Below are 25,560 nucleotides of genomic sequence, written 5' to 3' on the forward strand. Positions count from 1 at the left end.
GCAGAACATCACCTTCCTTCTTCATTGGTATCTTCTTCATATAGCCAGGACAACTTGGAATCCGGTTATTCACAGCTAGGCTCAACATTTGCAATGCGAAGAGACACTGCCAGTGAACTTGTTTTCTCACCGCCCAAGGATTTGTAGAGACCAAAAACTCGGTCCGATCCAATTTGGAACACGCCCAGAGAATTTGTTCTAGATCCGTCAAAGACGACAAACTACCTAATGATGGTGTAATGGACCCATTCAATCGATTATTTGAAAGACCTAGCGATTACCAAATTTTGCAATTTTCCCATAACTTCAGGAATTGGACCCGAGAAGGAATTCCTAGAAAGCCATAAATATTTTAATTTCCTCAAAGTGCACTAACCAATTCAGTGACCCATCGAGTCGGTTTCCTGAAAGATATGCATTCAGCGCATCTAATGATTCCCGGAAAAAAATGTAACCGTCGCTGTGCATTTCAATTGAGAAATGGAATCGAAAGCTTCATGTCTCTTTCAATTAAAGTTTCGCAAAACTGAAAGTCCGGCAAAATCCCAAGTCAACCCAACGTTTATCGCACTTCGCATAATCTCTTATCTCATCCTCATAATATGAAATTTGAAAAAAGAAATGACATTATCTCATCATACATCATAAGTCCATAAGTTTATAGACAAAATTGAAGCTTAAGATTTCAATGTAGGATGTGATTGTTATTATAAAGATTAGAGAAAGAGAATCAAGACTAAAAAGAATTTTTAAAGAGGAAATAACAAAAAAAATACTTGAAATTATAAATATATGATGTTCTTTAGTCCATTACATTAGTTTGTGCTGAATAAAATTATAGTAGACTAACGATTCACTGTAGCTTCAATAAAATAAGACACTAACCCATAGAGTGCAAAAAGAATGGAAGAACATAATTGGCACTTTTAAACTAAAAAAAACAAAAGATAATTATATAGTATAATAGAAATAAAAAAAACATGGGATAAGTGCAATTAAGTCCTAAAAATTTAAAAAAAAAAGTACAATTAAGTCCTAAAACTACCGTTTGACAGAATAGAAATGGGAAATGAGAAAAGAAGAGGAAAGAAAGGACAGACATAATATGTTGGGCAAACTACTGTGAATTTAATTCACATAATATGCACGCCCTACACAATTCTTCTTTGATATTAGTAAAACCTATTAAATGTTCAAAGGTCACTTTTACATTATGTATTAGAGATTACAAGCACAGCAAACAAACTTGCAATACATAACTCGCATGATATTGAGAACAACTACATTTAATTCACTATTTCCAGACAAGAAGCAACTATAATTTGCAGTACTAAAGAAGCTCAGTATTGCAACAAGGGATCTTAGGAAAACATAACCAGAATCCTGCTTATTATCATTTTCATCACCTCATTCGGCGAATAGCAATTTAATAGATTGTGCATGCAGAGAAACAAAACGGAAAGCCCATGTTAACACATAATTACAATCACAACAAACAAGATGAACATTTTAGCAAAAAAAAAACAAACAAGATGAACAACAAGCAAAGAGCTATAGAGAAAGATTAAATGAAGTTACAAAAAGACCGTAATCTTTGCTCGATGGCATCGTCTCGCCACGCCAATGCAGACCACCAAGATTGCTCGACGTCAATGAATCTTAGATTGACAGCATTTTTCTCAGTAAAGGGAAGTTTCAACAAGGATGGACATGAAGCTATATCCACTCTCTCTAGAGAAGGCCAAATCAATAAGTCATCCGGCGCAATACTCCTTAATTTCGGAAGATCATGAAGTACTACCTTTTTAAGACTCGGAAGTGTTCTCGAGTCCAAGCAAGAATTCTCGGTTTCAAGGATGATCTCCTCAATTTCGTAGCACTCTTCGACACTCAAATGTTGTAGTTCGGATAGTTGTTCAATCAATCCATTTGAGAATATCTTCTTGAGTTTGGGGCAATTGTACAAGGTTAAACTAGTCATTTGACCTAAGCTTCCCACGGGCACGGGACCCTTCCAAATGCAATGCAAACTTGGGGCATTGTTTATAACCATTCTCTCTAGCCATTCGAATGCACGAGGTTGTGCTACAGTACCGTCGATAATGCATATGATATCCTTGCAGCCCTCCACCGAACAAGCTCTGAGTTTACTCAAATTCTCAATCCCAAAATCTGATAAGCTCAATATATTCTTATGATCAATCAGTTCAAATACTTCAGTCTGAGTGAGTACTTCTGAGATCACAGGATGTATGCCTTCATCGTTTGCGTACTTCAGGCACTTGCACAACTGATATTCAAAATAATCAAGAATATGATACTTAACCGAATTGCAAGTACCGACTGAAAACTGAAATGTGAAGCTTAGGTCCTTCCACAGCCGGCTTGATCTGACGAAGATTTCAAGGCACTCCACTTTAGGAAAGGAAAAGGTCAGTGAAGTCAACCGTGTCAAGGTAGAAACCTCCTCCGTGATGGTCCTCATGACCTGATCAGACCACAAAGTGTTTGGGTCTACATCAATGATGAGTTCTTCTAATAATGAAATGCTTGAAATCACCTTGGAGACTGGGTTTCCGGCCGCACAATTTAACAATGACATGCGTAAACATCTCATATGCGTTAAACTTCCAAGTTGAATAGGTAAAGAGATGATTCCGGTGCGCCGTATGTCAAGCACCTCCAGATGCACCAGTGCCTCTAAGCTTGAAGGTAGTTGTATTAAACGCGTGCAGGAGTTCAAGTAGAGTGCCCTAAGATCAGTCAAGCAAGACAAAGAAGGTGGAAGGGATGTTATTGCCGTACTGTGTAAGTCCAACACTCGTAGTCTTTGCATAGACAAGAAGAAGCTATCTGGGATCATCATCAAATTGTAATTTCTTTGCAAAAGTAAAGTCGAAAGATTTGTGCAATTTGGTGTTGCCGGTAGACTGCACAAGTCATTATCCATCAAAGAAATTCGACTTGCAGATGCCCATTCTTCTTCCTTTGGCGCCTCCTTTAGCCCCTCACATGTTCTCGTCAAGAACTTATGGTCTAAGACTCGAGATGAAATTTTAAGGGCCATATTACGAAGTACTTTGTTCATTCGGACATGTCTCTTCATCACACTTTTTTCTAACAGAGATACATTAATCAGATCGTGCAATATGTTGTGCCCTCTATCGCGTGCATCTCGAAACTCGTCAATGGTATGGAGAAATCCCTCTGCCTTCCAACATTCCATCAGATAGTCCACAAATATGTCACAGTCTTCGGGAAACAATGCTCCATAAAGAAAGCAAACCTTTTTATCCTCCCCATCTAAATCCTCGTAACAGAACTTGAGGAATTCGAGCACTTCATCCATGCCTTGGATATTGATACTGGGCCATCTCTGCAAGCTCCTCAATCCATCTCTCCATAGGTGAATGTTGTCCTTCTTTCTAAAAACCCTGGCCACTTTATCGATTAACAGTGGCAAACCAACACACTCTCTAACCACGAGTTGTGCTATAGGTATGATGCTTGGATTTTTCATAGTTCGACCTACTTTTTCTTCGAACATTTTATATGCATCGGTATCGGATAAACGCTTCATATTGACAAGCTCGTCAGCATCCATGTCATAGCACAAATCACGGAATCTACTGGCAAATACCACCTTGCTGTCCTTGTCATTGTTGGGAATACCTATCTCATGTATATCAAAAGGATCCCAAACTTCATCAAGGAGAAGTAAGTACCTCAGGTCTGCCAACTCGTTTGATATAAGTTGAGCAGTCTCAACCGTGTTGACTCCGCCCTCCACTTTCAGCTTCAGACGCTGTGTGATTGCATCTTGCACCTTCTCAATGCTCCACGCCTTCGACACCGATACCCAAATGACAATATCAAACATTTTCTTAACCTCTTCACAATTATTCAAATTCTGCATCACCGTAGTTTTTCCAGTCCCCACCATTCCCCAGAGTCCGATCCTTTTGATATTTCTCTCCCTCAGATTACCCAAAATCTCCTCGACAGCCCAGTGTAGCGAAGGTTTATCCTCAGTGCTAGGAGCATCTATGACTCTCACGGGCTCCGGGGATCTTTCAGCTACCACCCCATTATCAAGCTTTCCTTTTTCTAGCAGGACTTGTAATTCCTCACGCTTCTTGGCCATATGCTTGCTGAGATTTGCACGCGACCAGAATCGAGCGTATCTCCAAGCATGCACGATCTCTTTCTTGTACTTGCTTTCCAATTTGAGTACTTCTTGTTCGGCCGCCTTGACCCTGTTAATCCAGCCTTCACATTCCTTGGTAGCCCTCTTCATCTTGTTTTTGTTTATTTCTGCCTCTACATCATCCCTTCTTGCATAAAGCATTTTTGCTTGCTCGTTCATCTTCTCAAAATTGACCTTGAAATCATCAGCGTAGTCAATTTTTTGACTGATGTAGCCAAAAATGCTACGTCCATCCTTGTAGGCTTCGACTGCTATGGCGGAAGCTGCTGCTTCAACCATGACTATCACAAGAACAAAATTATTTTGAAAAAGCACTCCAAGAAAATGCAGATTACTTGAGTAGAAAAGAGCAAGTCATCCATTTTAGTCATGAGATGTATACATAGACAAAAGGGAAAACAGAATTCGACTTTACATTTGTCGAGCGAACGTACAGGAAAATATCCTCAAAAAAAAGAGGAATGAGAGTAACTTTTGCAATGATTCAGAGACTTCAACAGGGATGTCTCAACAACAAAAAAACTCAAAACTTCTGCATTTGGCTCAATTACAGTCTTAGTGAATATGACCCATATGTTCAAACCTATGTTTTTAGGAAAGATCAGTACCTAAACTAGAACATGCTTATATGCTAATGTAATAAAAGCAAAAGGCAAGTCAAAGTAGTAAGAGAAGTCTCAGCAGCCACAACCTTGCAGCTCTTGGTTCAGCTCAAGTACACACTGAATCTGAATGCTACCTTTCCACAACAAAATGGGCACTTGAAAAGGCAGACCAAATGAAAAAAAGAGCTTTATCTTATAATCGGGTGCTTAAAGGAAGTTGCCGTCTTAGCCACACACAGGAAGAAATGTTAGGTTCTACATGGACATCCACAGAGTTCAATCCGAGAGACCCACTGATTCAGAAGAAGACCATTTTAGACCATCAGGAATTAGGAGATGGCAGCAGTGCAAGCTGCAAAAGTTGCATTTTTTGTGATCGCACCATACCATCGTTTCATCACATAGCAGAGGATCAATCTTGCAGTAGAGATTGGATCCTTTTCAAGAACAGGCTTAGGAAACACAAAGGAAACAAAGAATAGGAAAGGAAAAGATAAAAATACACTCCCACAAGCAGCATATATTAGAATTAGAGCGAGTGAAGGAGCATCTCGTGTACCTGATTCTGCAGAGATTGAGATTGGCAAGATGAGAATCACATCTTAGAAAAGTCAATTAACAGTTGAAGCTGCTCGACGGAGAGAGAGAGGGGGGTGAATCAGTTGGTGATCCATTGACGTTGACTTGTCAGAAAGACGAAATTGCACCTACACAATTGCATAAATTCCCTCGTGCACCTTAGCGAATGATTGCAAATTGTCAAGTTTTCGTACAATAATGCCTCCACGTGTCTAACTTTAATTAGGTGTCTGAATACTGTCCACTTGCTTTCTCCCCGCTTCTTTAATTTTGTAAAGTTCAAATAATATTGCAAATTATTAGGAGAAAGTCTTCTTCTTTTGCCCAGAGAGAGAAAGTCAATAAGCAATTTTCCTGCCTAAAAACTTTATTGCAACTTGCCATTCATAGGAGGTGTGATTTGTTTCAAAGTGAATAGGTTTCAGGTTCTAACCTATTAGAGCCGATTCTTAATTTTTGAAATTCGGAAACCGAACTAGTGGACCTTGGAATTGACTTGGTACCTAAACCGGCTATTCCAGAGTAGACTCGAGATTCGGCCACATTTTTTTTTTTCTGTTTTATTATTTATTTATTTATTTATTTGAGATCTTAGACTTTGAACAAACAAACTTTAAAAAAAAAAGTGGAGTGACCAGATTAATAATTGCCAAAAATTCCCACAAAGCTGCCCACCCTTTTGTGGTCTCTGTAATATGATTAGCCCTCCTTACCCAACGAAATCTAAATGGAGACGATGGAAGGACCCGATAGAGAGACCGAAGAAAGGCAACCCGGACCCGTTTTCTCAGTTCTCTTCCCAAAGGTAACCGACCTTGGCCGTGTAGAATTTTGAGAACGAACAATACCAGTATTATTTTCTTTCAATTTGAATATGTAAGAGCACACAATTTTATTTTATTTTATCTTTTTCCTTACATTTAATAACAAAATAGATCGATATAGATAACGGGTTATTTTAATATTTCAATCGTTTCTACGGATGTAGTAATTAAAATTCATATAGTTTGATAGAGTAAATACATGCGGCCTTTATCGGTCCAGTCTATCCTTATCCTTCTCTACATTGAAGCTTTGCCTTGTTTTTTTTTCAAGAGAACTTATACGAAAAGTGGACTTCATGCATGTTCTGGCTTCTGCTTTGTGAGGATCTTGTGTTTGGTGGTGCAGCTTGTATGTCCCTGCTCCGGGTCGAGTGTATCCGTTTGGAAGCGGGATTTTAAGTAGGATTAACACAAGGAACATGATAGAGACGATTCGCAATGGGTTTCGATCGTTTAACCTGCGCACGATAGGATTAGAGATATGACACAAATGATTTCTGAACTTTGGTTCAATGTGTAATTGGATTTTTGAACTTTTAATTTGATCAATATGATCTCTGAACTTTAACCAAATGTGCAATGTGGTCCCTAAACTTTCAATTTGTTTAATGTGGTCCCTAGAATTTTGATACATGATCAATTTTAGTCCATGAATTATATGAAAATATTCAATATTATCCTTCGATTAATTCAAGTTCAAAGACAACATTAAACATTTTCATATAGTTTAGGGACTAAAATGGAATATGTATCAAAAGTTGATGGACCATGTTAGGCTACGGTTGAGGGGGATCATATCGAACAAATAAAAAGTTAAGGGATCACATTACTCTGCGGGATCAGTTGTGTTATTTTTCCTTAGGATTACTCCACCAACACGAAGAATTTCAACTTGGCCGAACCGGTCTTATCCGGACGCACTTGACCGGTTCGTTCGCGTTCTACAATCTAAAATCGATCGGTTTACATGTGTCGGGAAACGGCCTGGAGGCCGGCGGTTCTAGCTTGCCGCCCCTCTCTCTCTCTCTCTCTCTCTCTCAATCGCCGACGGTGCCGTTCTTCGTTTGCTTCTTCCTTCTTTTGGGGTGCGATCATGGGGAACGTCAGGAGCAGGCCGGAGTCGATTGAGCAGTGGAGACGCCATGGAAGCAGGACGAGAGCAGGTCTTCCGTCGCAGGCCCTCGATTCAGGTCCTGCTCTGGTTTCAGGTCCGTACTGTTCATGCATCCGATTCCGACATCTCTCGCAGTCCCTTCATTTTCCTCCTCGAATTCTGTCATACGTGTTTGGTTCTTGGCTGGAATTGTTCATGTGCTGTTTGACTCAGGTACACCGCAACAGGCAGAGGAACTTGAGATATGTTATGACGACATCGAATCCAGTCCACCTGAAGACAGCAGAACGGTCCTTATGCGTGGGGGTCTAGGACTGATGGAGACTCCGGAGGTCACGCAGTGGCAGAGTTTCACAGAGATTTACTTGATGGAAAATCAGCTGACTGAGTTACCCGAGGATCCTCCTCTGTGTCCTCTACTTTTGGTATTGTTTCTGAATAGAAATTACAAGCTCAGAACGATTAGTCCCTCTTTCTTTGATTACATGCCTGCTCTTGAAATCCTGAATTTATCCCGAACTCGGATCAAGTCCTTGCCGGAGTCTCTATTCAGGTTAAGCCGCCTAAAAAGACTATTCTTAAATCATTGTGAGCTATTGATGGTGTTACCTCCGAAAATTGGAGAACTTCAGCAGCTTGAGGTGCTTGATCTTGAAGGGACTGAAATCATGGATCTGCCCAAGGAGGTTGCGAACCTAACAAAGCTCACTTGCTTAGAAGTATCTTTTTGTCCACGCGTCAATCGTGGCACCAAATCTGCGAAAGCAAACGCATTGATTCCTCAAGGCACTATTTCTGCGCTATCCCAATTAGAAGAGCTAAGTATTGATGTAAATCCTGAGGACGAGAGGTGGGAGAGTGTTGTGGAAGCTGTTGTTGACGATGTTTGTGGCTTGTTGAGGCTGGATACACTTAAACTGTACTTTCCTCACGTGGGCTATCTGAGGAAATTCAAATGGTTTGGTACATCAGAGGTGTCTAGATCATTGTCCCATTTCAAATTCATTGTTGGTAATCAGGATGAACGCGTCATGTCTTGTCTCCCGGTGGATCTTGAGTTAGAGTTAGAACACTGGGATAGATCCCTGAAATATGTAAATGGTGAGGGTGTGCCCATAGAAGTCCAGAAGATGCTTTGGCATACTATTGCATTTTTCTTAGACCGCCATACAGATGTCACTAAGCTATCTGATTTTGGGATTGAGAACATGGAGCAATTGACATGCTGTATAATTGGGGAGTGTAATGAGATTCAGGTTATTATTGATGGAACTGACATGTATGATGAAGCTGATAGAAGTGAAATAGTCTTGGAAACATGGGAGAATGATAGGAGGTTTCTCGGATCACTTGAGTATCTCCACGCATATCATATGAAGAGTTTGAGGAGCATTTATGAGGGGCTAATGCATCGAGGATGCTTGTCTCATCTTAAATGCTTGGCCTTACTCACATGTCCTCGATTGACTACTATATTCACACCTGGCCTACTGGAAAACCTTGATAGCTTAGAAGAGATCAAAGTCGAAGACTGCCCCCTTATCTTAAGTTTAGTGAGGTGTGAAGATGCTTGTATTTACGAGAATACTTACTTCCTCCCCAAGTTGAAAAAGATATCCTTATTCTCATTGCCTGAACTCATTAGCATTTCCAATGGCTTACGCATTGCACCAAACTTGGAGCAACTGAGCGTTGTTGATTGTCCGAATCTCAAGAGTCCATCACCTATTGAAATTTGTTTCAATCATCCAACAGGAACTAAAGGTAACGGTAAGAATCAGTGGAGAGCATTGTTCTGTTGAGATGATGCATGCCTTTTTCTTTCATTTTCATTTGATACATTTGATTGAACAAGTTAAAAGCTGCAGGCCCAGCCTTAATGAAGAGAAAATTGGAAAGTCAATACTTATCTGAATGAACTTTGATGTTCTTTCAAATCGGATATCTGATCTCACCCTTGAAATGTTATGAATGAGGCGGTGACATCTAACTGTACAAAATTCTGGCCGTTCTAATGTTATCTTCAGAACTCTGACTTCTTCTCATGCATATTATTTTCTGTGTACAAAACCAAATGTTGGCACCGCATTAATGTGCACTGATTCGGATTGCTAGTCTATTTTTGCCACTGTAAAGCTTGTAGATTGACGTAACACTAGCTGGCTTAGTTACTTTTTTTTAGTAGGAGAATTTATTCATTAGAATGCTTAGGGAGTTATTTTCGCTTTCAATTGTGAATAAATAATCGGAACTCCTGTTTTACATTCTGTAGAAATACTGTACTTTTTATCTGGTGATATGAAGACCTTACTCCATGTTACTCTGCTTGTGTTTGTTGTAGGTACTATATGGGAAAAAGGAAACAAACATACTTTTTTATTTATTTTTGGTCTGGTGAAAGAATGAACTTGAAGTTAATGTTTGGTTTATGTTACAAAGTCCAACCAAAGGCTTAAGCGATTAAGGCGAGAGAGACTATTGCTTCATTTGTTTAGCAGAAAATGAATGATTTGGAAAATATTTTCCTAAAAATGATTACTTGTATCACTTAAAATAATTAGTCAATGGAAAATATTTTAATTTTTGACAACAATTTAGGTCTAAATATTTTCGTAGACAATGAAAATATTTTTCATAAATTCATATTTGTAAGCAATACAAGCGATCGTCTTTAGAAAAACGTTTTTCAAATCATTTATTTTTCGCGAAACAAACAAAGCCCGCGTATATAAAATTTTCAAATGTTGCTACCGTTTGCATTGCAATAGTTGCAGATGCAGGCATATCAACCTCATTGGAGTTGTCATCACCACAATAGGGCCAATAGCGCCTGCTATTATTGGTGTGAATTTTCATTCTTGCCGATTGCTACATGTCGTTAGTTAAATAAAGGTTATCATAAGCTCCGTAAACAAAAGATGTTCAATACTTTAACATTCCCTCTCATGTGCAAACCCGGATAAATCATATGATTAATGCACAGTAGGAATAAGATAGAGAAATTACCTCACTAGAAATGGAATGTTAAATGGGGCATGGAAAATTGAGAGTTGGCTCTAGTACCAAAATGAAAGTCCAGCCTGAAAGCTAGTATTAAGTTGAATGCAGAACATAGGACCATTGTAAACCCCAAAAGAAGCAAAGTGTGGTATTTTACTATTATATGTAGCTTGTTATTGTGGATTTATAGTCTAATTCTGGTTGTGCTTTTCGATGGCTCATGCATTTGCCCCGCTAACACTTGTCAAGTTGGAGTTGATTGCCAGTGTCCTTAGGAGTGCTCTTTGTTCCCAGAGTTTTAGTTGGCAGTGTCGGTTTGGGAAGTGACTAACAATTATTGGGTCGTAGATCATCTAGTAATGGGTGATGATAGCGACGTATCTCATAGGGAGACGTGAGTTTGTGACAGATCTAGAGTAGGTTGAGGGTGTGATATCACAAGAAGTGAGCGAAGTACCTCAGAGATTGATTGCATATAATTATTTTAGTCTATTTCAAGAGATCGGGTAGATTCATTTCTGCTCATCTTTTTCCATCGTTTCGATTGCAAGTTAAGTATGCTGTCATAGTTATCTGTGGTAAACCACAGATATCCACCTGGGTGGCTACATACCCTCCTCTATTCGGGACTGGATGTTTCCTTGAATTGGAAAAGAAACACGCCCTAGGCCAACTGGCAGATTAGCTGATTCATCTTTAAATTCCTGTTTAGATGAAGTGGCTTGGTGCTTGTTGTTCATCTAAGTGACCCAAATCGATGGTTATTCGTTTCTTCTAATATGCTAATTTCGTATTGAGCAGCACAAAGTATTCCAAATGATGCAAGCAGAGAGCAGCCTGCTCCTCCTGTGGTTTCATCTACAACCACTGGTAATGCAGACCCTTCAACTTCTAAACTCAAAAGAAACACGTGCTACGCCAACTGGCAGATTAGCTGATTCATCTTTAAATTCCTGTTTAGATGAAGTGGCTTGGTACTTGTTCATCTAAGTGACCCAAATCGATGGTCATTCATTTCGTCTAATATGCTAATTTCGTATTGAGCAGCACAAAGTATTCCAAATGATGCAAGCAGAGAGCAGCCTGCTCCTCCTGTGGTTTCATCTACAACCACTGGTAATGCAGACCCTTCAATTTCTAAATTCAAAAGAAACACGCGCTAGGCCAACTGGCAGATTAGCTGATTCATCTTTAAATTCCTGTTTAGATGAAGTGGCTTGGTGCTTGTTGTTCCCATAAGTGACCCAAATCAATGGTTATTTGTTTCGTCTAATATGCTAACTTCGTATTTGAGCAGCACAAAGTATTCCAAATGATGCAAGCAGAGAGCAGCCTGCTCCTCCGGTGGTTTCATCTACAACCACTGGTAATGCAGACCCTTCAACTTCTAAACTCAAAAGGGAACCTAAAGTTGCTCCTCGGCTGTGGAAATCCTTATTCAATGATCGTAAGTTAGCTGCAAGAAACTTTAGTGCTGCAAGTCTTCTTGGTGAAGTTGGTTCGAGCTGTGCATGTGGATTTACAAATGATACAAGCAGAGAGCAGCCTGCTCCTACTGGGGTTTTATTTACACCCACTAGTACAGCGATTGACTCAGTTTCATCTACAACCACTAGTAATACAGCAATTAGCTCTTCAATTTCATCCAAGACCACTAGTAATACAACAGCCAACACTTTGACTTCTGAACTCACAGAGGAAATTATAGTCGCTCCTCAGCTGCGGAAATTTTCATTAAATGATCTTAAGTTAGCTACGAGAAACTTTAGTCCCGAGGCTCTGCTCGGCGAAGGCGGTTTTGGCCATGTCTTTAAGGGTTGGATTGAAGAAAATGGGACTGCTGCTGCGAGGCCTGGCACTGGGCTGACTGTTGCTGTTAAGACTCTCAAGCTCGATGGGCTGCATGGTCACAAAGAATGGCTGGTAATATATCATCTGATGATCTTTTATTTCTGGATTAATGCATGTTTGAAAGTTAGTATTGACTTTTGATCTGTTGCACTTTCCATGTGCCAGGCTGAAGTGAGTATTCTTGGTCATCGAGAGCATCCAAATTTGGTAAAGTTAATTGGATATTGCAAGGAAGACGACCAAAGGCTGCTAATATATGAGTTTATGCAAGGAGGGAGCTTGAACAATCACCTCTTTAAAAGTATGCGCAGTTGTCCTTTTGGTGCCCTTAATGACATGTCTTACATTTTGTTCTTCCTATGTAAGTACTCACGGTAGAACAATCCACCCATAGCTGGATATTGAAGTCGTGTCTCCTAAGAAAACTAGTAGATTGCTACCAGCATCTGGATAATAATGTTAAGGAGAGAGAATCTTACTTGTCCTTACTATGGACGTCTTTCCAAATATGATAGGGTTCGGAACCATATTTTCCTAAAGAATATACCTACAAATTGTCAAGTCCACAATGCTTATTCTTGAATTTTCTTCTTCCTGAAATGTTTTAGCGTAAATTGCTTGTTTGATGTTGGTGCCACTGAGAACCAAAAGGATGCAATACCAGAGACTTTCAATGTCATCATACCCAGAGGACATTATAGTTCGTAGCCATGAAAAAAAAAAAGGAAAGAAATGTCAGGAGATCATGTGAAATGGTCATGAAATGTCGCTTTCTAGCAGCTCCATCCGTGTGATGATTTTAGTATCGTTTTGTCATCTTTGTTTCTCAGTATGACATCTCAGGGAATCCTGAGACTTAATTCTCTTTAGCTTGGTCATTTAGGCGCGAGAACACCACAGTTTTACCATATTGAGGATGAAACTGAGAACAAAGCTTGCAAGCACGCTAGTAATGATATTTAGTGGAAGGTACATGCTTGCCAATTGAACAACTCTTGATAGCTACTAAATGTTTTTAATAGTAGGGCATAATGATTTGTTTCAGCAGGTTTCGCTGAGCTTTCCTTTGCATAAGCGTAAATTTCAATTTTATGAGAAAAGAAAGGGCCTGCTGTGGTTTCTCCATTCTGGCCCTACTAATTCTTCACAGTTATTTTCCAAAAGTTAGTATCAGTTTTAACCAAACTATCTTTGACTATGGTGGCTTCAGAAAGGGAATACTGATATATGTGTGACGACAAACATTTTATTAGTTAATTCTTGTGTTCTTTTGTGGACTGTGTAGGAGGGACTCGGCCTCTCCCTTGGTCTACCAGGATGAAAATAGCGCTGGATGCTGCCAAGGGTCTCGCTTTTCTTCATGAGGAAGCACAACCGCAAGTGATATTTTGTGGTTTTAAAACTTCCAAGATCCTATTAGATGCTGTATGTAGCAAAAGTTGCGGCGACATTCCTTTTTCCTTTTCACTTGTGTGGTTCCACTTTCTTATGACTTGTCTTTTTTAGGACTACAATGCCAAGCTTTCTGGTTCTGGACTTGCAAAAATTGTTCCCAAGGGAAATCACCATGTCTACACCCGTGTCATGGGAACTTTTGGCTATGCTGCCCCAGAATACGTAGCCACTGGTATGTATATGTTAGTACAAGCAATTTGATGATGAGAAATGTCCGAGTTATCTGCATAAAAGTGGTTGAGCAATGTTTTTGACAAGTCAAATCCTGTTGTATTAAAAAGAAGATAACAGCCCCAATCTACACATCTCATGCACAACATGTGCACCAATTATGATTAGGAACTGAATTGAATTAGGTGGATATCAATCGCGACCAAAGACAAGAAAATTAGGGGGACGGTTATACACTGATATACCTACTTTTCACTATGTGCATCCTATATCTGGTCTGTCCTCATACATGGTCACAATTTGCAGTAACGGTACAATCAGCTGTAGTTCTTGCACATCATGCCAAAAGTCACATTCTTTCTGTTTGAGTCCTGCATGTAGTCTTCCAAATGATGTTATTCCCTTATCTTCCAGTCCACCACATAATCAATCATTGAATGGAATATTTTGCATATATCTTGCTTGAACTTCTTGGACATTATGTATTGCTGGCAAGTGAATTTTTTTGTTTTCGTTTTACTTTGTTTATTTTTTTTTTTTGGTCTTTAGTTGATATTATTCTTTTCAATTAACGACCGAATATAATCTTCACCCTTCGAACACCCGATTAATCCCCATCATTTGCTGTAATCTTTAATAGGATGCAAAACCAGTAATTACCCAAACACCAATTCATAATTAAAGCTCTTTCTTCATGTGTTTTTACGTGCTTCGATGCTGCGTGTCCAAAGGATTCTTAGTTCAGAATGTAGTATTTAGGTTTTTTCCAGTAGCCAGTTAATTTCCACTAAATGTGGTAGTCGTCCATCCTACACGCACAAGATGATTACCAAAAAACGTAGACCAAAACTAGGCATCATACGTTTCTTTGTTTAGCGCGCTTCAGGTCTACATGTTGTTCATCATGATTTATGTGTTTTCTCATCATACTATCCTATTTGTCATTTACGAGAAGAAAATTTTAACTTAGAAACCATTAAAAAGGCGGTTGACTTATCTTATACATCTATAGATTAAGAGTTGAAACTTTTATCTTCTCTTTGTTTTTAATCTACATACGTCCTTATAATTTCAGTGAAGGCAATGCATAAAGAAGCATTCACTATTTTATCTTAAATGGAGATTATCATGACCTGACAATTTCTAAGAACAAGCATTATTCTGATTTACAGATCAATTAGTTAGGTCCATGTCTATCATGCTATAAATTACTGCCTCGCCGAATCCTTGAATGAAGTATATTATGATCACAAGAGATACAATATTGTACTTCGGAATTGCCGATAATATCATAATTTGGGCTTTGGGTATGGCACTAATTACTTTGATAATTCCATGACTAATACCGATAGCTTTCTATCCCCAGCAACATGCGGGGTGCTTACCTGGCATAATCAGAAGAAAAAAAAGAAGTGATGGGAAGACGGAACTAAGTTATTGTTTCAGCCTTTTAGGTCATGCACCTGTTTTTGATTGCTAGAGGTTAGCGAGATATTCGGCGGGTACCTCATGGACTGTGTTTATATATAAATAGGACCATTTGGTACTTATTTTATGTACTCCTGTTTAGTGGGTGCACATATACTATTGCAGGGCTCCTCACAGCAAAGTGCGATGTCTATAATTTTGGAGTGGTTCTTTTGGAAATTCTGACCGGACGGAGAGTCATAGACCGAGATCGGCCTCCCCTTGAAGTTAACCTTGTTGAATACGTTCGGCCACTTCTAGGAAAGAAAAAAAAATTGCACGAATTGATGGATCCAAGGCTTAAAAAGTTCTCAGAAAAAGGTGTCCAGATTGCTTTCACGTTGGCTGCTCGCTGCCTCAGCTTAGACCCAATAGCTCGTCCCCAGATGAAAGAAGTTGTTTACGTTTTGAAGGGTCTCCCAGATCTCCCATATAAGGCAAGTTCATCAACAATTTTCAGAACGAGACAGGAAAGCACTAGCAGTGGAGCAGCATCCAAACTCAAACCACGGTGAATTCAAAGAATGCAAGTCTTTCAATTCCGGAAGAAACCAATGTAGAACCGTGCCACGACACCACCAATCTCTGGAAGCCAATGGTAAACCATGGCAATGTGTCTAGAAATAGCTGTCCTTCAACCCCATTTGTCCCATTTGTTTCCGTTTCTTCTCTTCCTTTTTGGTGCAGGAGTTTCGACTTTCATATGAACATTCGCTCCTAATTACTGAAATGTTGATGGAGTAAAATATAATATGAGTTATGCTGCGTTTCTAAAGGTATCCTTTGAGAAGTGGCCAGGTGAAGCTTAAAACTGGCAGCACCTAATGCGAAGTATGTTTGGGCTTCGATACCTTATCTTTCCTGTACAGCATTTTAATAACAATGATCACCTGTGATGGTGCCTTGTTTACGTACCTTTTACTGTTAAATTTCTTCAGCAGGAGTTTTTCATGTCGGAGAGCATGTGTTTGACACATGTTCTTGTTCTCAATAATCATCTGGTTGTATTTCTATTTCTCACATAACTAGGGTGTTCGTTCATTTTGAATTACCAATTCGTTTTCTGTTTAAAAATATAGGGCTGTTTTCTTTAAGATATCAGCCATGTAATAAAACTTTTCTTTTTGTATTTTGCAATCAGTCTAGTCATGTAGCTGAGTCTAATTTTTCTTTTTCACTTTGAGTTTACATTATTAACGGTCTTTAGAAAAAAATTTGAATATAAATCCAACTATAGGTAATTCACTTTAAATTTTCCGAATCTACTTATAGGCACGAAAACGAATTTAGGGCAATGCTTTTATACTACAATCAAAACACATAATATAAGAGGATTTACATTATCTTTTTAAATTTAATATCGGTAAAATTTCAACAATGACATTTTTCAACTGAGAGAAATAATGATATTCACATAATTTTGCAGATTACAAGTGTGTTACAAAGTAAAATTACATTTTTCCCACGACATTGCACGCGAAGCCACTTGATTAGCCTTCAAGTTTTTGGTTTGGGTGCATTTGATTAGACTTTGGGAATTTGGTTTTGAGTGGGTTAGACAAAGGGCATTTATACCGAGAAAGGGAAGGAATTCTAGCAAATGAAACAAGTTATTGTTCTATATTGTCGGTATACCATGTATATCATGTATTCATAATTTCGTTCACCATCTCAATAAACGTAACAATTACTTGTGAATCAGTAGTATTTGACAAGGAACATATATTTGATGTATTTTTTGAGCTTGTCATACCACATATATTTAGTTGTTCTCCGTAAAAAATTATCCAGCATCATTTGGATGACTTAACTTCATGTCGACTGTCTCCCAAAAAGTCAAAGTTGACATCATCTCTTCAAATTTTTGTGCTTGGACAGATGGAGTATTTCAAAGATGGTCCTGCACGGTTGCATTTCATTATCATCGATTGGAGTGATGGAGTTAAGGCCTGCATTGGCAACTTGCATACGCCCCCAAATAATTGACGAGGTAGTAGGATGATTTCAAAATCACACTTTTAGTTTATTAGCTAGATAACAACCCAAGAGGTTGTGATGATATCCCACCATTGAGCAATGTAGGATAACGTTAGATTATGTGCAAATTGGATTGGGAAAACATCACTCGAAAACTTGAAGATTAAGGAATATAATTAGCAAGAACCCATAATAAAATTAATGTTAAATTTAAAGAATGACATGAAGAAATTGAGGAACTTGCTCTGATTAAGATAGGAATTCACCAGAAAATATAAGTCGTTAGGTTGAAGACAGACACATAGACATAAGGTCTTGATATAATCGTAAAAAAGAAATGTAGGGAAACTTTAAAACTATGTGATGGTGCTTCCCTAGTTGGAATAAAGAGAAGTCTTTTGTGACATCCTCGATTCGGAACCTAATTCGGCAAGTGAAGTGGCTTAAACTGTCAATGCTCTAATAGCAGGATTAGACCATGAGTCGATTCACGAATCGTTCGTGGGTCAACTATTCGATTAGGAAAGGCAATTGAGGGTTGGACAATGCGATCGACTAGAATACTCGACCATGGAAAATAGCTCGACCATAAGGATCGATGCGGAATGACATTATGACGTCACAGGTCAAGCAGTGAAAGGTTAGGAATCGATTCGGCGAAAGTATACATAGTCATATTGCAGGTGATTCCGCACGATTATTATACTAAACCCGAACAATCTTAAGTCAATTTCACCATACCACATGCCCCGGGTAAATAAGTCAATTCCACACGATTACATGACAACCGAGAATGATCCATGGATTAACGAGAGTCGAATATGGATTGATTGACGAATCAACCATAAAGTCACGCTAGCGACACCCCAAGAGGCCACCTAACTCGAATAGGCCGTATTAGGGACACTTCCCATTGAAGTTTTGCCACAAGCCTCGATCCGATTATAGGTTTTCGATTAAGGATTGTTCCGAGACTTTCCGGTCCGAGTTAGTCGGGGTAAAACTCGGGGATAGTTTTGGGCCCCGAAACTTTGGACAAAGGAATTAGTGGGCCGAGAATGGAAGCCCACAAGGGAGTGGGTCGGGAAAAAGCCCAATGGGCCTCACGCCTAAGACCAAAGCCCAATGAGCCCATTAAGCTTTTCAAGCCCATTTCTCTTCCAATTGGGCCCATTCAAGCCCAAGCCCAAGTTTGCTGGCCCGAGCCCGAGCCCACGTGAATAGTAACCGTGAATAGTATCAAGGGCGAATTTACCAAAATGCCCTTCAAGCATTTATGTCCTAGAAACAAAAAGATATTAAGAGAGAAGACTTTGGTGTCTTGTGATGATGGAAGAAGATTTTGTTGGCTTTGCATTTACGAGAGAAATATCTCTTGGCCTCTCTTCTTTTCCCCCCCAACAGACCACTCTCTTCTCTCTCTCCCTCACCAATTGGCTTTTCTCTCTCTCTCTATTCTCCCTCACGCCATCACTATTCCAGCCACCACCAAGCCACTGTCCAGCCCCCTTTGCTACTGTGTTGCTGCCGTGGAACCACCAGCAGCGACGCCGTGGCTGCCCGCCACCGTGAGCCACCCGTCCGAGCCATTTTTGCCGTTCAACCGAACCCCGCCAAGCCGAAACAGCTGCCCACAGCTGCTGTCCAACTGCTGTGGCTGAGACCCATCCGACGCCGTCGTTCCGTGTCATTTCTGGACCATGACACGCGTAGCCCTCGCCGTCGTCGACGTGCCGGTGTCTTCGGATTTTCAATCCGGTGAGTTATTGCCCTAATCCCTTGTTTAGTAGGTTAAACTTGATTAGAGCGGATTAGTTTAAGTCAATTATGTTTAGTGTTAATTAATTAGGAATTAGTTGTTAAGCTGTTGGAATATTATATTAATTTTCGGGAATTAAAAATATTATTATTTTATTAATATTTTTGTGGAATTTCTGAAAATAAACTGTGATTATTTTAGGCTTGAATTGTTATGCCTAAGTTGGAATTTCCTTGTAAATTGGCTTGTTTAGCCAATTGAATTGATTGGTTATTGTTAAGTATAGAATTGTGGCATTTAATTAATAAACCCTGAGGTGTCGGGTTTATTTGTTAAGTTTTATGTGAGAAATATGTTGTGAATACTTGAATATAGAAGCATGCCGAGTTTGAGAATTTATTGATATGTGCATAATCACGTGTGAATATTTTAGTACATTTTTATGTGTGAAAGTTGCAATATTTCAACGTGTTAGCACGGATTATGTTTGCATCGGCTATTGAAAATTATAATGATGGAACCTGAGTGTTGCTATGTGTGCATGATCACCTAAAGGTTCCTTTTGTGCCCGGTTATACCGGAGAACCGTATACCGGATGACCGCCAACCTAGGGTTTGGCCGTGGCCCTAACGGGTGTCCCCAATTTGGTAATTGGAAACCGTCGCTGGTAGCAAGGGAGACGTAGTCATTCGCGAATCGGATTCGGAATGAACCCATTTATGGGATATGCCGTCATTGTGGTCGGGTGAGACGATGCCGTGCCCGACGGGGCGGGACGATGCCCGGTTATGTCGAAAGACCGCCAACCTGATGCGAATAACGCGGGTTGTGCGGTGCCCTGTGTGGCTGTAGTAATCGGAATATGCATGAAAGATTGTTGTGAAATTGCGCTTGATTATGGGATGAAATTGTGAGGCACGGTATGGGACGGGCCGAAGCGATTTCACCTTATAATCGGGACACGTGTGGATGCATTGTGCATGGGAAAGTTGTTGCGTATTCTGATTACATTATATGCATGTTGCATTATGATTGTATATGATGGCTTATAACGTGCAGGGCGTGTGTGCCAACGTAAGGTAAGAATGTCTGCAATGGTTTAATGGCACGTATGTTTATGTTGGGCTGGGTAGCCTGCTCGTGTGAATAGTTAGGGCAAAGCAGGGGTTGCTTTGCTATTGATCTGTCATCGATAGATTGCTGCATGTTTTAGGTGCATCCGAGATGAGTTGACCTCCTAGTCAAGACTTAGGTCGTTAACTTACTGAGATTTTATCTCATTCGTTGTTGTTAACCATCTTTTCAGGTGCTCAGGTATGAGTACGCGTTACGTTCCTTGTGATACGGTTATGTCGAGGGCGAAATACCTATTGAGTTTGTCCTCGTAGATAGAGGAGCTAGGTTAATCCCCTATCCGTTGTTGTTGTAATCGGGAAGGTCGGCATGGCGGACTGGTAATATATGAATCCCCGATGTACTACTGATGATGTGTATATATATGTTGTATGTTTTCCTGTCTATCCCCGTTGTTGTCTGGAGATATACGGTTCCGCATGTGCATGATCTAAAGTGAAAATGGATGGGTCGACGTTGCGTCCTGGGATGTCGTAATTTCACGATCGAGGAAGGATGTTCGTGCGTTCGAGGCTTCGGGGCGTGACATCTTTCCTTGGATTCGTCAATGTCGGTCCTCTAGCGACGCCATTAGTGATAACTAAAATTAATTTGCAGTCAAGACGCGCAAAAGTCTGGTCTTGCGAATCTCCCATTCCAATCGTGCTCTATTATTGCATTGCGGGTCTTGACTGAATAGAAAGAGCTTATCTCGCTTGTTTAGTAAAGTTAAGGCCTTACCTTGCGGGCGACGACCACGTCAAGGATGTCGAGTTCTTCTCGTTCATATTGGCTGAATATCCATTTTCAACCATCGCAAATACGATAGATCTCTATAATTGTACTCTGGGCCTTGTTCCATTTATTCTTGGAAACTCACACTGATGAGGAGAATATCGGATAGCTAAGCCATTTCGAGTTGAAGAAGAGTTAAAAAGTTTGAATTTATTTTTTTTTTCTTCATTGTGCCGGCAAGGGTCGCCGCGAAGGCCTCGCCCGTGGCCAGCGAGGTCGCAATGGCCCTGGGCGAGGCCGCGATGGCCTTGCCTAGGGCCTTCAAGGCCCTAGTGGCCGTGGGCGAGGGCTCAAATGCCGTCGCTAGATCGCGCAACCCTCGCCGGCACAATGAAAAAAAAAAGCAAAGAAAAAAGAAAAAAGTAAGATAATAAAAAATTAGAGAAAATTGTCCACGTTAGCGTCGGAGATGCGACGGCTAGTGTGTCACGCCCCGTACCCCATTGGAACGCAACATCCCGTCACGGTCGATTATGGTGCGACGCTCCCAGGAAGCATCGCCGACCCAACGCCCAATCAGAGATCAAACACATGCGGAAACACATATATAAATATATATATATACACCCTGACAATAAAACACATGAGACCAAGGTAGTATAATAAGCAAACAGCACCTCTGAAAATATGTATACTAGTATTACCATAGGAAACTTTTTACAAAATTCATTTATACAACAGCCGAGAAAACACACAGTCAGCAGCCACTCAGTCAAAAGGGGTCAGCGTATATCACTTCGGGCTCCTCAGCTTCCTCGACCATGGCTGCAGGTCCGTCCCCACAAGGGTGCACACTAGATGACCACTGGATGAATTGCGGTATACCAAAAAGAGGCGCTCTCCTCGGCATCCTACGGCTGGGGGTCTGAAATGTTTCGGTTTACACAACCGTGAGACGAATCTCAGCGAGTATAACCCCCTAAACCTAGGTTAGGCTAACATGCAATCTCCTGACCATGACACACAATCACACAGCGATTTCACTCATAAATAACCTCCGACCTAGGCCCTCTGGCCCAGATCTCTCACCTGGCTGACCCTGCAGGTTAGGCATTTTATATTACCACGATAATCACGGCACAGGCGCAATCATACTCAATCACACGTGCGCCATACGCATGCTCATGCTCATTAGTGTCTGCCTCACACACAAATCACCGGCACGCACCTCAGCCATATACACTGGCACACATTTGCCATGCTTATGAATCAGCTCAAACGATGCACGTTGGCACAATGCTCATTTTTATATATTATCAATCGACCCGAAGGTCACGACCCGAAGGCCAACAACACTTCATGGCCCGGTGTCTCTAGCCCGCGTAAAACGCATCAGGCGCAACACCAATCTCCTCACGAACCAGAGCCCGCGTAAAACGCATTAGGTTGGCCGTCTTCCGGACAAACCGGGCATTGTCCCGCGTAAACGCCTCAGGACGGCACGACCCGAAGGCCACGACCCGAAGGCCTTAAGTGATCACACGACACACTGCCAATTTTATCGGAGCCCCACGTAATGCATTTGGGCATAATTTAATTAAGTGATCACACGCTCATGGCAGACACGCATTCTCGCACAATTTATCACATGCCTCACTCTCGGCATTCACAATGCGTGACCATGCAATGCAATATAATGCACCATGAGCAACAACCAATCTAGGCACCCAGTCAAATTCATGCCATCAATTGGCCAATCACACTCCGCATTGGTCGGCCACTCGGTCACACGACATGGCATTATACAATTTCCCAACAATTGGGCACAGAAATCAACCAGTCATTCAGCCCGGGCACACCCGGCAGTCTAATCACATAATCACCAACTAATCCGAATTAGCCCAATAATTATATCTAATAATCCCACTAATTTTCTTGGATTTATACCACCAATTGATCCTCAATCCAGTTCGGATTATATACCGATACTACCTAAGCCAGTCCAGAATACACGGATAATATCTAAGCCAGTCCAGAAAAATGCACTATCAGTCCTAATCCGGGTTTAGGAAATATACTCACTTAATTTCTGGACCACGGCGACGGGGAACGGCGGCCGATCACTGATGAACAGTGAAACCGGCGGCGGAATTCCCAGGGCGCGTACTGTTCACGCGGTACTGTTCACGGCGTACTGTTCACAGCGGTATGGACATGTACGGACGGGCAGGAACGGTGGCCGGCGAGACGGCGGTGACGGCCACGGCGGGCCGTACGGACAGCGGCGTACGAACTGCTACAGTGCCGACCGTACTGACACTGTACGGCCGCCGATGAACAGCGACGCACGAGCTGGCCGGACGGGCCGGGTGGCGATTTCCGAACGGGCGATCGGAGCTCGGCGAAGCTCGGCGGCCCTATTTGCCGGACGGAAAGAGAGAAAAAGAGGGAGAAAGAGAGAGAAAGGGAGGGAGAAAGAGGTCGGACAGGGGCAAGACTGAGGCTGGGGGCTGTGGTGGTCGACGGGAAGGCACGGTGGCCGGCGGCGGAGCTCCGGTGGCCGGCGGCGTGCTCCAGCGAAGCTTGGCCAAAAGAGAAAATGAGAGAAAGAGAGAAATCTGAAGAGGGGCTGCTGTTCTGGGCTGTTCTGGCCATGAGGGAGGGTGAGGAGAGAGAAAAACAGTCCAACTTGGTCAAATAAATCAGCCCACAAGTGCCACGTGTCGCCGATCCGCGAGGAATGACCAAAACGCCCCTAATCTAACGGTTCTAAAGAGATAGGCTTAAATAATTGAGGGGCAATTGGGTCTTTCGGTCCAATAATGCAGCTGATAACCACAGTTACTTATCCCAAAAATTTCCCAAAAAATTCGGACCAAAAATTAGCCCAGGGACAAAACTGTCATTTTTCCGGTCCCGGGGCGAAATTCCAATTTTTACACATACGTGTTCCATATGTGCGTGGCCAACATAATATGGCGTCGGAATCGCGAAATTCACTTTCTAAGCCTTCGAAAATCGACTGCGAAGTTCCGGGAATAAAATAATATTATTTTTCCAATTTTTGTCGAAATTCCAATTTTTGGCCATAACCGCTCCAAATGCATGTAGCCACCCCAAAATGACATCGGCCTCGAAAAATAACCTCAAGTGGGCTCAAAATCCAACCTCGGTGCCCACAGGGGCAAAACCGTAATTTTTGACTTCCGGGTCGAAATCCCGTTTTTCGACCGTACTATCTCCAAACGTATGTGACCAGCGTAATATGACATCAGAATCGTGAAAATAATCTTTTAAGCCTTCGAAAATCGACACTGAAATTCGGGTCCAATTTCGTGACCAAAACTCGCTAGATTTCAAATTTTAAAGCCTCTGACTAACAGGCGGCTGTTTAGGGTTTACGCGTATCGACCTAGGGTTATCCGAGTCATGACGGTCTCGATTACTCAGAGAATGAGAGGAATTATCGCTAGTTCCAAAGGTCGCGATCGTTCGGCTCAAGTTCGGGACTGGTTGGCCACGTGTACTCTCGGACTTGCGGAATCACCCGCGATCCGATTGTACATCGTTGGCCTTGGCCAAACCAAATCCGTCACTTTTCCTAAGATCGGCCCACATTGGCCCAAAATATTCCCTCGTCATTTCCCGCGATCGGTATCCGATTCGTGATCGGGTCCCTGGTCCACATACCATTTTCTTAATTAGCCATACCTCATTGGTTAGTATCCCTAGAGTGATCAGCTCTGGGCGAGACTTACTAAAATGAAATGCGAAATATTGTCAATTTTATTGATCCCGAAATTACATCGAAATTCAGGCTGTTACATAGTGTCCACGTCAGCGATTTCCGACCAAAAGTGGCAAGAATGACTCAATTAACAAATTGTCAAAAAGTTTATGATTAAATTGATCAAATTAAAAGGTTTAAAACTGAATTGGCTCAAGTGCAATAGGTTTTAGGACTTTTTTGGTAATTTTTACCATATGTTTTTTCCTGGTGTCCTAAAATTGAGGGAGGAAATCTATTTTGGGAAAGATTACACGGTCTGATTTTGTATATTTTTACATCATTAACAAGCGAAACATCACGAATGTAATGACACGAAGTACAGCTACTGCTAATGAGCTGAGCAACATTACATTCCAAATGACACGATTTGCACTGCCCATGCGTTCCCTAGAAGCCTTGCTCGAACAAGCTTGAAACTAAAGAAAACAAACGTTGGCTGCTACTGAGAAACAAGCCAACTACAAAGATGATTCTTCTGCAGGACTAGAATGCCCATGAACTTCGCGAGATCGGAGAACTACTGGATTAATTGATGATGTGGTGAACAGGCCTTTCTTAGTTCTTGACGCTCTTGTCAATCTCCTCATCAAACCGGCTCCCTCCACCGCAACAATCACGTGTATCGTGTCTATTTGACGATCCACGAAGTACGTGCAGCTCCAATACTTCTTGAACACCAACCTGCTCGAACAACTCCCCACAACCCAGTCGCAAACCCGAGCATTATGACTATGCAGAACATCACCTTCCTTCTTCATTGGTATCTTCTTCATATAGCCAGGACAATTTGGAATCCGGTTATTCACGGCTAGGTTCAACATTTGCAATGCGAAGAGACACTGCCAGTGAACTTGTTTTCTTGCCACCCAAGAATTTGTAGAGACCGGAAACTTGGTCCCATCCAATTTGGAA

At 41.2% G+C, this 25,560-nt stretch overlaps 2 protein-coding genes across 5 annotated transcripts; one reads left to right on the top strand and one right to left on the bottom strand.

Annotated features, from left to right (window-relative positions):
- Window positions 1-1,532: 1,532 nt before the first annotated feature.
- On the bottom strand, window positions 1,533-5,419 carry LOC130136890 (probable disease resistance protein At1g63360). Of its 2 annotated transcripts, none has more exons than XM_056307457.1 (2): window positions 5,372-5,419; window positions 1,533-4,488 (listed from the first exon to the last, which is right to left on the bottom strand). In XM_056307457.1, exon 2 carries the CDS (start codon window positions 4,484-4,486, stop codon window positions 1,565-1,567), a length of 2,922 nt encoding a protein of 973 aa, XP_056163432.1. In that variant the 5' UTR covers window positions 4,487-4,488; window positions 5,372-5,419; the 3' UTR covers window positions 1,533-1,564. The 2 variants fall into 2 exon arrangements, with proteins under 2 accessions (XP_056163432.1, XP_056163433.1); XM_056307458.1 differs by having other exon boundaries at window positions 1,533-4,381; window positions 5,372-5,405.
- Window positions 5,420-7,192: 1,773 nt separating this feature from the next.
- Window positions 7,193-16,150, top strand: LOC115664234 (uncharacterized). 3 transcript variants are annotated; one of them, XM_056307454.1, is made up of 9 exons: window positions 7,193-7,423; window positions 7,543-9,093; window positions 11,131-11,199; window positions 11,377-11,445; window positions 11,627-12,252; window positions 12,346-12,481; window positions 13,466-13,605; window positions 13,687-13,807; window positions 15,400-16,150. In XM_056307454.1, the coding sequence occupies exons 1-9, from the start codon at window positions 7,309-7,311 to the stop codon at window positions 15,786-15,788; spliced, it is 3,216 nt and encodes a 1,071-aa protein (XP_056163429.1). In that variant the 5' UTR covers window positions 7,193-7,308; the 3' UTR covers window positions 15,789-16,150. The 3 variants fall into 3 exon arrangements, with proteins under 3 accessions (XP_056163429.1, XP_056163430.1, XP_056163431.1); XM_056307455.1 differs by lacking the exons at window positions 11,131-11,199; window positions 11,377-11,445; XM_056307456.1 differs by lacking the exons at window positions 11,131-11,199; window positions 11,377-11,445; window positions 15,400-16,150 and having other exon boundaries at window positions 13,469-13,605; window positions 13,687-13,836.
- Window positions 16,151-25,560: the final 9,410 nt, after the last annotated feature.

Source organism: Syzygium oleosum, unplaced genomic scaffold (assembly GCF_021117445.2).
Source record: "Syzygium oleosum isolate NSW1041296 unplaced genomic scaffold, Sole_v2.1 Sole_v2.53, whole genome shotgun sequence".
NCBI classification, from domain to species: Eukaryota; Viridiplantae; Streptophyta; class Magnoliopsida; order Myrtales; family Myrtaceae; genus Syzygium; species Syzygium oleosum.

Bases quoted from the DNA above. Each gene is read 5' to 3' on its own strand.
- LOC115664234 (XM_056307454.1), top strand. From the start codon at position 7,309: ATGGGGAACGTCAGGAGCAGGCCGGAGTCGATTGAGCAGTGGAGACGC. The intron at 12,253-12,345 runs GTAATATATCAT...TCCATGTGCCAG, and splicing joins ATGGTCACAAAGAATGGCTG to GCTGAAGTGAGTATTCTTGG. The intron at 13,808-15,399 runs GTATGTATATGT...ATACTATTGCAG, and splicing joins CCCAGAATACGTAGCCACTG to GGCTCCTCACAGCAAAGTGC.
- LOC130136890 (XM_056307457.1), bottom strand. From the start codon at position 4,486: ATGGTTGAAGCAGCAGCTTCCGCCATAGCAGTCGAAGCCTACAAGGAT.